General features: G+C 47.7%; 2 protein-coding genes across 2 annotated transcripts in view; both read left to right on the plus strand.

Annotated features, from left to right (window-relative positions):
- Positions 1 to 501: 501 nt before the first annotated feature.
- Positions 502 to 11,352, plus strand: LOC123516672 (probable serine/threonine-protein kinase cdc7). Its single transcript, XM_045276274.1, has 8 exons — positions 502 to 516; positions 1,016 to 1,100; positions 3,284 to 3,442; positions 3,611 to 3,909; positions 4,139 to 4,324; positions 4,692 to 4,805; positions 5,751 to 5,856; positions 8,343 to 11,352. Exons 1-8 carry the CDS (start codon positions 502 to 504, stop codon positions 9,875 to 9,877), a joined length of 2,499 nt encoding a protein of 832 aa, XP_045132209.1. The 3' UTR covers positions 9,878 to 11,352.
- A 1,296-nt stretch (positions 11,353 to 12,648) lies between these two features.
- LOC123516552 (protein O-linked-mannose beta-1,2-N-acetylglucosaminyltransferase 1-like) overlaps positions 12,649 to 13,629 on the plus strand; it is a 10,448-nt gene continuing 9,467 nt past the window's right edge. The window contains 2 exon segments of the mRNA XM_045276028.1: positions 12,649 to 13,057; positions 13,418 to 13,468. Coding sequence (XP_045131963.1) covers positions 12,796 to 13,057; positions 13,418 to 13,468 — 313 coding nt within the window. The 5' untranslated portion in view covers positions 12,649 to 12,795.

Raw genomic sequence — 13,629 nt, forward strand, 5'->3', positions numbered from 1 at the left:
GAACTAATGGTAGATTTTGAAAGTTAATGACGTGAGGGAAGACCGGTCTAGCACACACTGACACTCAACAGAAGCAGTTAGGTCCTGGAACTTTCTTCAGACTACAAGCGACAGGGAAGGCGAGTAGCAAGCCTGGCGGTGGCCGTGATGGTTGCGTGGGTCTTCGCTGGCGTCAGTCTGGCTTGACGGATGACAACCACACCCCATCTTCCTGTCTCACCTCGCTGGTCGCCGCAGTGCCAGGTCCATGAGCTCGTCCGTGACTGACTAAACCAAAAACGTGTAATCTGGTCACTTGAAGACCTCCTTCATTGGCCATCAAATGAGATAGTCTTGCTAAACTATTTTTTCGCAATTTGCATTAAGTAAACAACTGTCTTAACGCTCGTAACTTGAAGTGCCGTGTGTCTCTCCACCAAATGAGACGAAACGAAAGTACTGTCAGCAAGTCTTCAGTATCACCGTGCCAGGAGCGGTCAGTGGTCTGTTATTTACGTGGGCATGACGAAATCTCAGGTTAGTTCCGAAGGAAACAGCATATGGCTGTGATAATCATGCAATACCTTTTTTCTCTCTCTCGCGAGTGTACAGTGTTAAGGTCCGTTACCTGCTTGGTCATATATCATGATTACAGAGGTACCTTTGATTTCCTCACTCTTCTCAGCCTGTACTGATCGTCACTTTGGTTTATGACACGCTATAACTGAGAAGGACACGGTGTGCTGATCGCTACGTGAAGCTCGACGCTAGTGATCTTATGACAAATCAGTTTTTATCCTTCCTTCTCTTCTTCTTATTATTATTATTCCTTTTCTTCTTCTTCTTCTTCTTCTTCTTCTTCTTCTTCTTCTTCTTCTTCTTCTTTCTACAGTGACTGTGCAAGCATACATTAGAGAAAATGAAAATAAAATCGGTCATTCCATGTGTATGATGTTATTTCGATGCTTGACCGGCGAATGAGGCGGCAGCTTTACGGTTTGTTAGTTGATGTAATGAGTGGTGGTTTCTTCCGCAGATGGAATCAGGCTGGAGGCGGCTGGTGGCGGCGGCCCTGCTGCTGGCTGGGCTGTTGTGCTGCCCTGGGTTGGTCAAGACTGAAGGTATGTGTATGTGTGTAATTCACCACGGTCGTCTGCTGGTCACCCAGCCAGTCTTCCCCATTACGGAGCGAGCTCAGACCTCATAGACCGTGTGTATGTGTGTGTGTGTGTGTGTGTGTGTGTGTGTGTGTGTGTGTGTGTGTGTGTGTGTGTGTGTGTGTGTGTGTGCGTGTGTGTGTGTGATATGTTATTTATTGTCTATCTGCCAGTTAAATTCCATACTATAGCTGTCGTTGTTATTGTTGTTGCTGTTATTGTTGTCGTCACTTACGCCCCAATGTCTGGTGCGTGCCTCCCTTACCCCACCCGCTCCCCAGCCCGCCACGGTCCATCACCAGTAGCCTGCGTGTTGTATACTTTCACAAGTCACATTCCGCGATATTAGAGAGACAATTTCTTACCGGTCAGATTTCCTTTATTCCCTTTCACTGCAAAGCTTTTCCTCTTTCCCCCCCCTTTCCTCTCCCCGAACCTCCTGCCCATCCTCCCACCCATCCTCTCCCTGCATCTATGTTTCCTCTTTCCTCTTCTCTCTCCTCCCTTCCTCGACCCTTTCCTTTCTTTCCTCCTTTCCTCCTTACAATGATCATCGCTATTCTCTCTCCTCCCCTTTCCTTCCCTGCTTCTCTTTACTCCCCTCCCTTTCTCTCTTTCCTTCCTCTACTCTTCTCCCATCTTTCCTTCTTACCCCTAGGCGCCATCCCCCCATCGGTACTGAATGTAATAGTGATGAGGCAACGCAAGCTGTGTGTGTGTGTGGAGAGAGAGAGAGAGAGAGAGAGAGAGAGAGAGAGAGAGAGAGAGAGAGAGAGCACGTTCGCTGTATCATCTTTTCATTACTGCATCGCTCACCACCACAGACATCACACAATGCACACTGTCATCAGCACCACCACCACTGTTCATCTTTTCCTTTACAACACACCCACTCCTCGCTCCTCCCTTCCCCCATACCTTCCCACTGCCGCCCCTGTAATTCATCCCCTTACCATCCCCTCACCACCAATGTACCATCACTACGAACTCCTCCACGCGTTCTCGACTCTCATTACTTTCCACATCTGCAATCGTCTCCCCATCACCACCAGCCTGACGTGTCCCCTTGCCTCCACATATTACTCCTCCCAGCCACCATTTTCACTCCTACTCGCGCTGACCACACCCATCACCACTATCACCGCCACCATCCAGCCACACCTGCACCCTCTTCCTTCATCACCCACGCAGCCCCTGCCTCGCCACAAGACTCCCACGTTTTGGTCACTTGCTCCTCCGTCTTACGCACATTCCTTTCAATTATATTTCACAAGGTGGTTCACGCGGAAGGCAATTAATTCGTGGCTGAATGAGGAAGAAAAGTGTGTATTGTAAACCAGTGTCTGGCAGAAGACAAATTGTGGGAAACTGAACCAGATAAAAAATGGAGATTAAAGAAAAGATGGGAAGGTAGGAAAGGAAAAGAAGACTGATGTAAAGGATGGAAGAATATAAAGAAAAGAGAGCAAAATTTAAGAGACAGGATCAGAAAAATACTGCAGATAGGAAGCATTGTAATTACAGTGAACAAAATACAAACACAAGGATTGAACATGTTGAGAAAATGGCAACAGACGCCAGTAATCTCGTAAGCATGAAGTCGTCCCTGGGGAGGCGCCTCTGCCGCGCTGTAATGAGCTCTGGTGAGCATTTTTATGGCCCGCCACTCCTCGTTATGGGAAACGTCTGCCTGCTTTCCTGCTTTCCCGACCATCGTCCGTCTCCTGCCTCGCTGCTAACTGGCCCTCTCGCCTTGCCTCTCCCGCTGCGCCTCTCCTCCTACCCAAATGAATCCTTATGACTGGGTTTTATGATTACTTTCCTGGAACGTATTCACTACGCAATCGTCATTTCAAATCAGCTTCTCGGAATAAGCTCTCTCGCCTTCTCTGCTTCTGTGACAGTAAAGCTTTGCAGTATTATTTCTCAAGAGACTTGCTTCATTAAGTTTTATCATTATCGCCCTCTGGTCTTGTGAGACCTACTTAAAGACCGAGATACCATGTGCATGTATGTGCCTTGCAAATGTTTCCTCTTCTCGCCCACTGTTCGTGTGGCATCTCTCTTCACCTTGATGTTCCTACCACCTAACTTGTCACTCCTCGTCGCCCACACTAACTGCTGCAAACTGTCTCCTGCTTTCCCAGACTCGCTTTACTCCTCCAACGAATTGCCGTTTGCCCTCTACTTGCTTCCACCACCCGCCCGCCATCACGAGGCCCTTACCAAGCGGCAGGCGGTGTACGAGGCCACTGTGGATGACCAGCTTCGCCCGCAACTTGAGCTCTCGATCCCGGCCAGGAAAGGTAAAAAGAAAAAAATACAACTAACTACACAATTTATGACACAGCAAACTAACAAACAAGGACATAGCCATTGGTGTCATTCATCGTATTCCGTCAGTGAGGCAGGTGGCGACTGGTTGGGGAGAATGTTTACTTCTCTACCACTGTAAATGCCTCGCTTCTTTCCAGCTGAGGTGAGAAGGACGCAGCAGACACAGGGGAGCAGCGCACCTATCCTCCTACGGCCCATCGTGGTTGCTAAGTTTTACCCTGAATATCAGCCTGGATATGGTCATGACGACACCCTGGGCGCACTGGATTCCTATGCCTCTGTGCCTCACTTAGACGGCGTAGCGAACTCACCCAGTACCTTCCCCGGGACGCCTCTCGACTACTCCCATCAGCAGCTGATTCAACCACATGTCCACCCAAAGAAATCCTCCAGCAACCTCAAGAAACTCCTGAGCAAACCCAAGAAGATGATGAAGGTGAGGTTGTCTGTCTGATAAAATGAATACATGAGGGATTCCTTGGCATGTGTTATTGGCAAGATTTTGATATGGTATAAGAAATTCATGAAAAAAAAACAACTGGTGAACTATTCCAACTCCATACAAAAGTCTTAATGCTCAGGTAAGTTAAATTAATGCACACACACACACACACACACACACACACACACACACACCTTACCACAAATGAGACTGTCTCGTGCAGGTGATGACCGCCACGGATGAAGGCCAGCTGGTCCCAAAGGCAGTGCCCGGAGTGATGCTGCCCACAGATGACGGCCAGCAGGAGGCCTTCGTACCCGCTGATTTGCTGGAGTACGCCGACACCTTACTGACCTCAGGCTCCAGCCTCAACCCCACCGTGGTCCTGCCTACCACGGGGGAAGCGCCGGTACTGCTCCCCTCGGCCTCCTGTCTACTGTAATGAGGAAATGTCTAAGGGTTATCCATGATGTCGAGTTAGATGTAGTAGATTTTTCTTTGCAGTCTTAATTTCCCTTGGCCATAACCTCTCTTACGTGAAAAAGGAACAAGAACAATATTCTATAACTCTGCTGTTTTATCACCCAGCGTGTTTCATTAAAATAATGTACTCGCATGTGAAGAAACAGGAACGTAAAGGTGTTACAATGAACTTAATCAAGCGTATATCAGATATCTAAACATATGCCATGAAAAGTAGTCAAGCTCAACAACATTTATTCTTTTCTCATCTGTAATGCTCGATTTCCACCCACTTGCGTCCTGCCGGCGTCCAGATGAAAGGAATGCCCTTCAACTTCGCCTATATTGTGGATGACGAGGCCACAGAGAACTTCCAGACTCGGCAGGAGGAAGGAGACAAACAGGGCGTTGTTACCGGCTGCTTCCAGGTGTGTTTGGCGGGTTGTGTTGTGGGACAGGTGCGCTGGTGCCGGATGGTGTGTGAGAAGACAAGTGTGTTGGTGCCAAATGTTTGCTGAGAACGAATGTGATGAGGAAGTGGAGGTTATCAAAGACCAGGTGTATTGGGAAGTCAAGTGTGTGTGTGTGTGTGTGTGTGTGTGTGTGTGTGTGTGTGTGTGTGTGTGTGTGTGTGTGTGTGTGTGTGTGTGCGTGTGTGTGTAATTCACCTCGGTCGCTTACTGGTCACCCAGCCAGTCTTCGCCATTACGGAGCGAGCTCAGAGCTCATAGACCGATCTTCGGGTAGGACTGAAACCACATCAACACACAACACACACCGGGAAAGCGAGGCCACAACCTCTCGAGTTACATCCCGTATCTATTTACTGCTAGGTGAACAGAGGCCACACATTAAGAGACTTGCCCATTTGCCTCGCCGTTTACCGGGACTCGAACCCGGCCCTCTTGATGTGTGTGTGTGTGTGTGTGTGTGTGTGTGTGTGTGTGTGTGTGTGTGTGTGTGTGTGTGTGTGTGTGTGTGTGTGTGTGTGTGTGTGTGTGTGTGTGTGTGTGTGTGTGTGTGTGTGTGTGTGTGTGTGTGTGTGTGTGTGTGTGTGTGTCAGTTTTCCTTTAGAAATTAAACAGTACAAAACTATAACGTTTGTGTCTTATCAGGGTAGGATTTGTGGTGAGAGTTTTCTATTAGACATGAAAAGTACAAGCTAGATAACATAGTAATCACACTAGAGAGCACAGACACAACCGTTTTCCCTCCTGTTCACCCCACCTGTCCTGCCCTACAACTATACTTCCCTCACCCTTTTGCTCTCGCCTCTTTTTTACATCCGTCTCTCCTTAAAACCTCATTATTTCCCGCTTCCTCTTCTACTTCTGCATCTCCCTACCTTCTGTTATTGCCTCTTTCTTCCCCAGGTTCTGGATCCCACCGGTCTGGTCAGAACCACCACATACCGCGCAGACGACACCGGCTTCCACATAATTTCCCTCACTCGCAGCCCTGACAAGACACCTTGCCCTGGTGAGCGCCTCGATCGTTTATTATTTAATTCAGTTAAGGATAAGGTAAGGATGGAACTGATAGGCACAGATTATGTATTATTAGATAGATACTTGTTTATATAAATAGCTGCTCTTCTAGTCTGTTGAACATCGCCCAAATTTTCATTTCAAGTTGATTTATAATCTTCGATCCTTAGGCACATGCTAAAGATAAATTCATGAGTGGATAGATGAAGGTTTCCCAAACACTGTCACTAAGCGTAGACTCCTAAAGCACAGCAACCACAACACAACACACAGGGTGATGAGGGAACACAATATGTACTGTTTAGTATGTACAGTATAAACTTGAAATGGTGTCACACTTTGGTTGTAATGTTCATTAAAGATGTGCAAGCAGAGAGCATAGACAATAACATCTGCATATGTAGCAACACAACCGGAAGTGATGCGATGAAGGTACATCCACATGCTGTAAGACACTAAATTTTTAAAAATCAATATAATCCATAGTTACTGTGATAGCCGTCACAGGAACATGTTAAGATTGTTATTTCTTTCATATGAAATGCATTACATATAGCAGCAAGCGACGATGACGTAGTATCGTGTAAGGTCTTAGTTTTTACATATGTAATCATCATAAGGAGGTATCATAAGTAATCATCCTCATGAGTCAGTCACGAGCCAGCAGCCACACGAGCCGCCACTCCCGCCGTTCTCACGAGCCGCCATGCACGGCTACTAAGGGTCCCGTCTCGCCCTCACAAATCCCTCCAGCCACGCCAGACGATCCTCCCGCTGCCGCCACGACCTGCAGACCGACGACTCCATGGACTAACACCACATGAGCCCCGATACCTGAGGCGCCGAACGGAGCCACTGACCTGTGTTTGCCTCCCCTTTCCGCCCGCCACATGGACGGGAACCTCTGATCCCACACCACTGTTTCCTCTCACTCAGTGGCCTTATTATGACTCGCGTCAATTGCGTGTGTAATGATAAATTATTTTTGTTTTAGTACACTACCTATATGCAAGATTATCGCAAATGTTGCCGGTTAGAGGAAGCAGTAGTGTGGTGGCATGCCTGTATCACATCATGACGGTGGTGGCGGTGGTGGCGGTGGTGGTGGTTAATGGTCCAGACTTATCCTTTACTTACTCAGGACAAGCCTAATTTGCTGCATTTCTGTTCTCGATCTTTAATGTTTCCCTTGGTATTCTTTCTTGCACTATTCTGTGCTTATAAAACAAAATATTGTGCTTCGCATCTCTTGAACTTGAAAATTCCTTAAGAAATATCAATCAATGTGTCTGCTGGAATTTATATATATTTTTTTCTTAATTGCCGAGTTAAACTTTCTTCCATTCTTTCCCTTCTTAAATTTTACTCCCTTCCGCCCCACTTGACTGGATCAAGGACACATATTCACCAGCTGTAGAATTGTTTTGTTTAAGAAAATATCAAAACAAGCTCGGAAACAAACATGCTCTCTCTACTGAAACTTTATTAGACCTGCTCTGGTATGCTTATTGTATATAACTTTTTTGCTCACAGACATTTCCCTTTCTCAAGATGTAACTCCTCTCTCCTTTCCTCCCGCTGACCACCCTTGCCCCGCTCCTCGCTGTGGACTCGCTGGATTCTCACGTGACTTACGACCTTCACTTCCCCGAGTCTTGGGCTGGTGCTCGGGTGGCGGCCTGACCAACTCCCACCTCTCGATCATACGTGCCATCCATCTCTCTCTCTCTCTCTCTCTCTCTCTCTCTCTCTCTCTCTCTCTCTCTCTCTCTCTCTCTCTCTCTCTCTCTTTATTTATCTGTCTATCTATCTATCTATCTGTCTGTCTATCTATCTATCTATCTATCTATCTATCTATCTATCTATCTATCTATTTATCTATCTCACTCTGTCTATCAATTTATCAACCTATCTATCTATCAGTATATTTATCTACATATTAATTTATCTGTCTATATATTTATCTATCTATCTATTTATCTATCTATCTTCCCATTTATCTATTTATCCATCCATTTGTCTATTTTTCTTATCTACCTCTCTACCTATAATTTTATCCATATATATACCTATCAATCTTTCTTTATATTTATCTTTCTATCTGTCTATCTATTTATCTATCTATCTATCTGTGGGAGTGATTAAATACTTCCTTCTCATCACCGAGGAAAGGCTTGGTGGCATCCTGGTGTGGGTGACGCCGCGTCTCCCTGCTCGCCCCTCTCCCTCACCCTCACCCTCACCCACACCCTCACCTTCTCGCTTCACTCGTCACGTGTCTAGATTCAATTATAACTTTTTGATTGATATTACTATTTCCCCCTTTATGTGACTTGTTTCGTTATGTTTAATTATCTCCAACCAAACTTGTACTTTTATACACACACACACACACACACACACACACACACACACACACACACACACACACACACACACATTTTTGGTCACGATGGTAACGCTCAGTCTATTTTCCAGGTATTGATGACGCTACTCGTTCCCCCGCCTCCCTCCCTACCCCTACCGGCCGCCCAGTCCCAGCTTCCTACGGCCAGAATAACAATGGCGCCTACGCTTCTAACCTAAACTCTCTTAACAGATTTAGCTCCTCTTCCTCTTCCTCTTCTTCTTCCTCTTCCTCCCAGGAGAGCAGCTCGAGTAGCTCCGGCCAGTACAGTAGCAGCAACTTCAATGCCAAGAACGGCCTCGCACAGCAGGCAGCCGTGGCCAGGACGGCGGCGAGTGAAACGTTGTCCAAGGACGAGTGGATGGCCCAGTATCTCCAGGAGGTCACCAAGAACCTCTACAACTCCTTCACCAACTCCTCCTCCACCACCGAGAACCAAAGCTTCTCCAACAACGCGGCCTACAACACCAACGAGAACTTCATCAACTTTCCTTTTGTGCTCATCCCCATCAAGACTTTCCTGGACCTGCAGAAGACCGGAGCCATCTCTGATGATGTTCAGAGTTATGGCGCCTTCGTGCAGCCACAGCCTTACCAAGTGAATGGTTATGGGCAGCAACAGCAGCAACAACAGCAGCAACAACAGCAGCAACAAAGACAACAACAAAGACAGTACACCGTGAGCAAAACAACAAAGCAGACATCCAGCAATTCCCACAACGCAGAGCAGAGCAGCAGCCAGCAAGGTTCATATCGCAGCCAGGCAGCTAACAGCGGCGTCCAGCGGGGCTATGGACAGCAGGGAGGCGGTTCATTGGGCCAACAGCATCAACAATATCAAAGTCATCAAGCTTCTCAGTCTTCATCCAAAAAGTCCAGCAGCAGCAGCAACAGCAGCAGCAGCAGCCAACAAGTTGGTTATCAAGGAGTAAATTCCGGTTATCGGCCGACTGCTGCCCAGGGAAATCATGCGTTTGGGCAGCAGCAGTACCACAGGCAACAGTCCGCTAAGAGCTCTGAAGAAAGCAGCAGCAGTAGTAGTAGCAGCAGCAGCAGCCAACAGGCAGCATACCTAGGCCGAGGAGTAAACAGTGGCTATCAGCAAGCTGGTCGTGGACAGCAGGAGAGCCAAGCACTGGGTCATCAGCAACAGTATAGAAGTCAGCAATCGTCCCAGTCTTCAAAGAAGAGCAGCAGCAGCAGCAGCAGTAGCAGTGGTAGCAGTTTCTCAGGAAGCATCCAAGGTTACGGGGGCCAGTCTTCCCAAGGATCTGGAACAAGGCCCACTCCCACCTACGGCACGCCCACGCTCCCTGGCTACGTCCCGCCCAGGACCCCATCAACCTACCAGCCACCAACTCAGCCCACTAATCCTCCCTCAACTTATCGCCCACGCCCAACCCCCACCATCCCTCCCTCAACCTACCAGCCACGACCACAACCAACCCTCACCCTTCAACCTACCAGCCACGACCACAACCTACCCTCCCCCCTTCAACTTACCAGGCACGACCACAACCTACCCTTCCCCCTTCAACTTATCAACCACGACCCCAGCCCACCACCCCTACTGTTCCAGCCTTCAATTATAATAACGGCGGGATAGGCGGGGCCAGATTCTTCTCACAGAACTCTCAGTCATCAGAGGAGTCCCAGTCGTCCCAGCAGCAGCAGCAGCAGCAGCAGCAGGCATACAGTGGTGTTAACTTCAACAACGGCGTGGCTGCGCAAAGATTGCATTCCGCATCTTCATCGAAAAGTGCTTCTGAAAATAAAAGTTCCAAGTCATCGTCTTCGTCCTCTCAGTTTGTAGGAAACAGCGGTCACCTGGGAGGGGGCGGCCGTCACGCCTCTGCTAACTACAAGTCCGAGTCCTCCTCATCCTCCTCCTCTTCATCATCATCTTCCAAAAAATCTTCGAGTAGTTTTGTCGGCGGCTTCGGCATCGGGGTGGGTGGTCAGGCCCATAACTTCCCTCAGCTGGCTGCGTACGAGCCTCAGCCTGCCCCATCCACTCTCTCCTCTAACGCTGTGCCGTCACCACCTTCGTCAGCGCCACGCACTTATAATGCCATCGCCAAGCCAAACATCAAAGTTCCAGCCTCCAGCGGGCCTCAGCACACCCTCCCTCAGCCCAGTCTGATAAGCTCTGCAGCACCTTACCATGCACAAACAGAATCTCATGTCCCCGACTACTCTCTCTTCTCCCCACCAGCGGCTGAACCTACCTCTGGCATGGAAGGCTGGACTCCCATCACTACTGACTACATCCCTCCACAGGAACCAACAATCCAGTATCAAGCATTGCCACCACAGCCTCCCCAAGGGTATGGCGCCGCCCCCGGCCAAAACAACCAAAACAACAACTTTGCAAGCTTTTCTTACTCCTCAGACAAAAGTTCCTCCAAACAAAGCAGCTCCTCGCAGCAGAATCACCAGCAAAGCAGCGTTGTGTGGGCTGGACCCTAGACCAAGTCCCGCACTAGAGATTCGGCTACCACAAAAAAAACGTCACCTCAGATGAAGAGCATAAAACACTCACTCGTTGTTAGCCTGAAACCAGCATGCCCTTTGTAAGCCTGAAAGACTGCCTGCGAGGAAGCACAATAGCAATGAATAAACGCCGTTCTGCCTTCCTGTGTTTGTATGCTGGTCGGCAGACTGTTTTTGCACCATGACTTGTTACTTGTCGCTTACTGCCTGTTACTTGTTAAGGATAAACAAGATGGCGGTCCTCGCCGCCTTCTTCGTTACCAGCACCCCAAATTAGCTGTAGTCTTAGTGACAATAGTTACCACACCACCACACTTCTCATGCTTGTATATACACCCTCACTCTCAGTCCTGTTGTAGATTTTCCTGCGACGTCGTCTGCTCGCATCCTAGTCATCTACTCCATCCTAAAGAAAAGTAAAGCCTTCACAGGATGATAAGATTTGAAACAGTACGTCATCTGTACAGTCTGATCATTTTCTTCTCGCAAAAGCTTCCACGAAACTTGTTACCGTGGTGAAACTTCGTTCCCGCAAATTTGTATGCTTATATATAAGATTATTTTTATACATAAATGATTATAAATCAATGAGTTATTTTTTCTTAAACCGGGATGGGTGTGTTAGAAATGTGCATATAGTAAGTACAAAGTGTGTATATACTTAAAGATGCAACAGACTGTAGTGGATGCTGAAGTGTGCACAACAGACGCCAGCCGCCATCCCAGACGGTGATCACGCACACCTGAATGAGTTACTTGTGATAATTAAAAGAGTCAAGTCAAGCTATATTCTTCACATACCTAATACTGTAATGCTCATCGTATCAATCAGCATCTCTTACAATACAGTCTGCACACACACATACGTATGAACACACACACACACACACACACACACACACCGCGTAGTGTACTGGTTAGCACGCTCGACTCACAATCGGGAGGACCGGGTTCGAGTCCCGGTAAGCGGCGAGGCAAATGGGCAAGCCTCTTAATGTGTGGCCCCTGTTCACCTAGCAGTAAATAGGTACGGGATGTATGTAACTCGAGGGGTTGTGGCCTCGCTTTCCCGGTGTGTGTTGTGTATGTGGTCTCAGTCCTACCCGAAGATCGGTCTATGAGCTCTGAGCTCGCTCCGTAATGGGGAAGACTGGCTGGGTGACCAGCAGGCGACCGAGGTGAATTACACACACACACACACACACACACACACAAACACATACTTGTATATGCACGGGAGCGCGTGCGCGCCCGAGCGCACGTATGTGTGTGTGTGTGTGTGTGTGTGTGTGTGTGTGTGTGTGTGTGTGTTTACGCGATCCCGATACGAAAGAGGTCAAGGTGATAGTAGCTTGGACAGACAGCATTCTTTTCTACCAGGCCAGTACCAGCAGCGCCCACCTGCCCTCCTTAGTCGAGAACTACTTCACCCGCACGTGATCACTGGAAATGCTGCTGTTTTCTTACAGGCATTGTCAGTACCCTTCCTTTCCCTTCGCCTGCTTCTCCATTCCCCGTGCCCCGGGAGGCTGCCCAGACCTTGGCGCGCGGCGAGGAGGATTTCGGTCTCTTTATCCTGTTTCATGGCTGGCGCGGTTTTCCTGGAGTGACGTGGGTGGCTCTGCCTGGCCACGTGAGAGGACCCAGGTGCAGTCATGGTGAACTTTTGGTGAGAAGTCAAAGGTAATCAGCGAGTTAAACTACAAAAAAAGTGAAACAATCATAAATCCTCGCATTGCTGTTGTTGTTTACGGCCGTGACAAGTGATGAAGTGCATGTGTTATGGTGAAGATACAGCTTTCATTTCATTCCGGTGGAGTTACAACGAGTGACTAGCGGTGGATGACTCGGGATCTGGTGAGAGTGGATATCAATGGGAGTCCAGTCTCTCCCAGCAAATATCAGCGCCGATGATCTGCAGCTGTGTGTGTGGGGCGTCCCGGCCCTGCCCCCAGCACTGGATGGCCTGACTAGTCACTAGAAAAGAGAGAGAGAGAGAGAGAGAGAGAGAGACTATCAGTAGAGAAGATAATGCACAGAAATGGGGCACATTGGATGTTGGTGTGGGCGTGGCTATGGATCCCTCACGTCACAGCCACACCTCTCACAGGTTCCTTTCAGCGACGCCTGCACTTACTGCAGCCACGCCACGGCCCAGGAGTGAGTGTGGCTTACCAGGAACATCGCGCCACGCCCGTCACTCTTACCAGCCTAGGCGCCCACGCCCCTCGCGGCCACGCCAGAAACCCCCTCGTTCGTGATCACTTTCTCATTAAGTGGAGAAAGATTGCTGGTGCGTGGGAAAACGTACACACACACACACACACACTCTCTCTCTCTCTCTCTCTCTCTCTCTCTCTCTCTCTCTCTCTCTGTGTGTGTGTGTGTGTGTGTGTGTGTGTGTATATATGTATAAATAAATAAATAAATAAATATATATATATATATATATATATATATATATATATATATATATATATATATATATATATATATATATATATATATATATATATATATATATATATATATATATATATATATATATATATATCCAGAGAAATTTACACTTTCCTTTCATGGCCGATGAAAAATTATAGAGATGATGATAAGGAGGACAGTGGCGGTGCCTAAACCTACTTTCCTTCCACAGAGAACCATTCCCTCCACCCGGTGAACTTCACGGCTTTCAAGGTCATAAGGGGTAAGCTCTGCTGTTCCCTAAATTATTAATAAGTTTTCTGATTAATAGGAAAATTATACTGACTGAATTTTTCATTTGGTTGTTTATAATTGTGGTTAATTGCAATCTATAGTTTTTTTTTTTTTTATTTCAACACTTCTTGAATATTTCTATTTGTGAAT

This window comes from Portunus trituberculatus, chromosome 41, assembly GCF_017591435.1.
Source record: "Portunus trituberculatus isolate SZX2019 chromosome 41, ASM1759143v1, whole genome shotgun sequence".
NCBI classification, from domain to species: Eukaryota; Metazoa; Arthropoda; class Malacostraca; order Decapoda; family Portunidae; genus Portunus; species Portunus trituberculatus.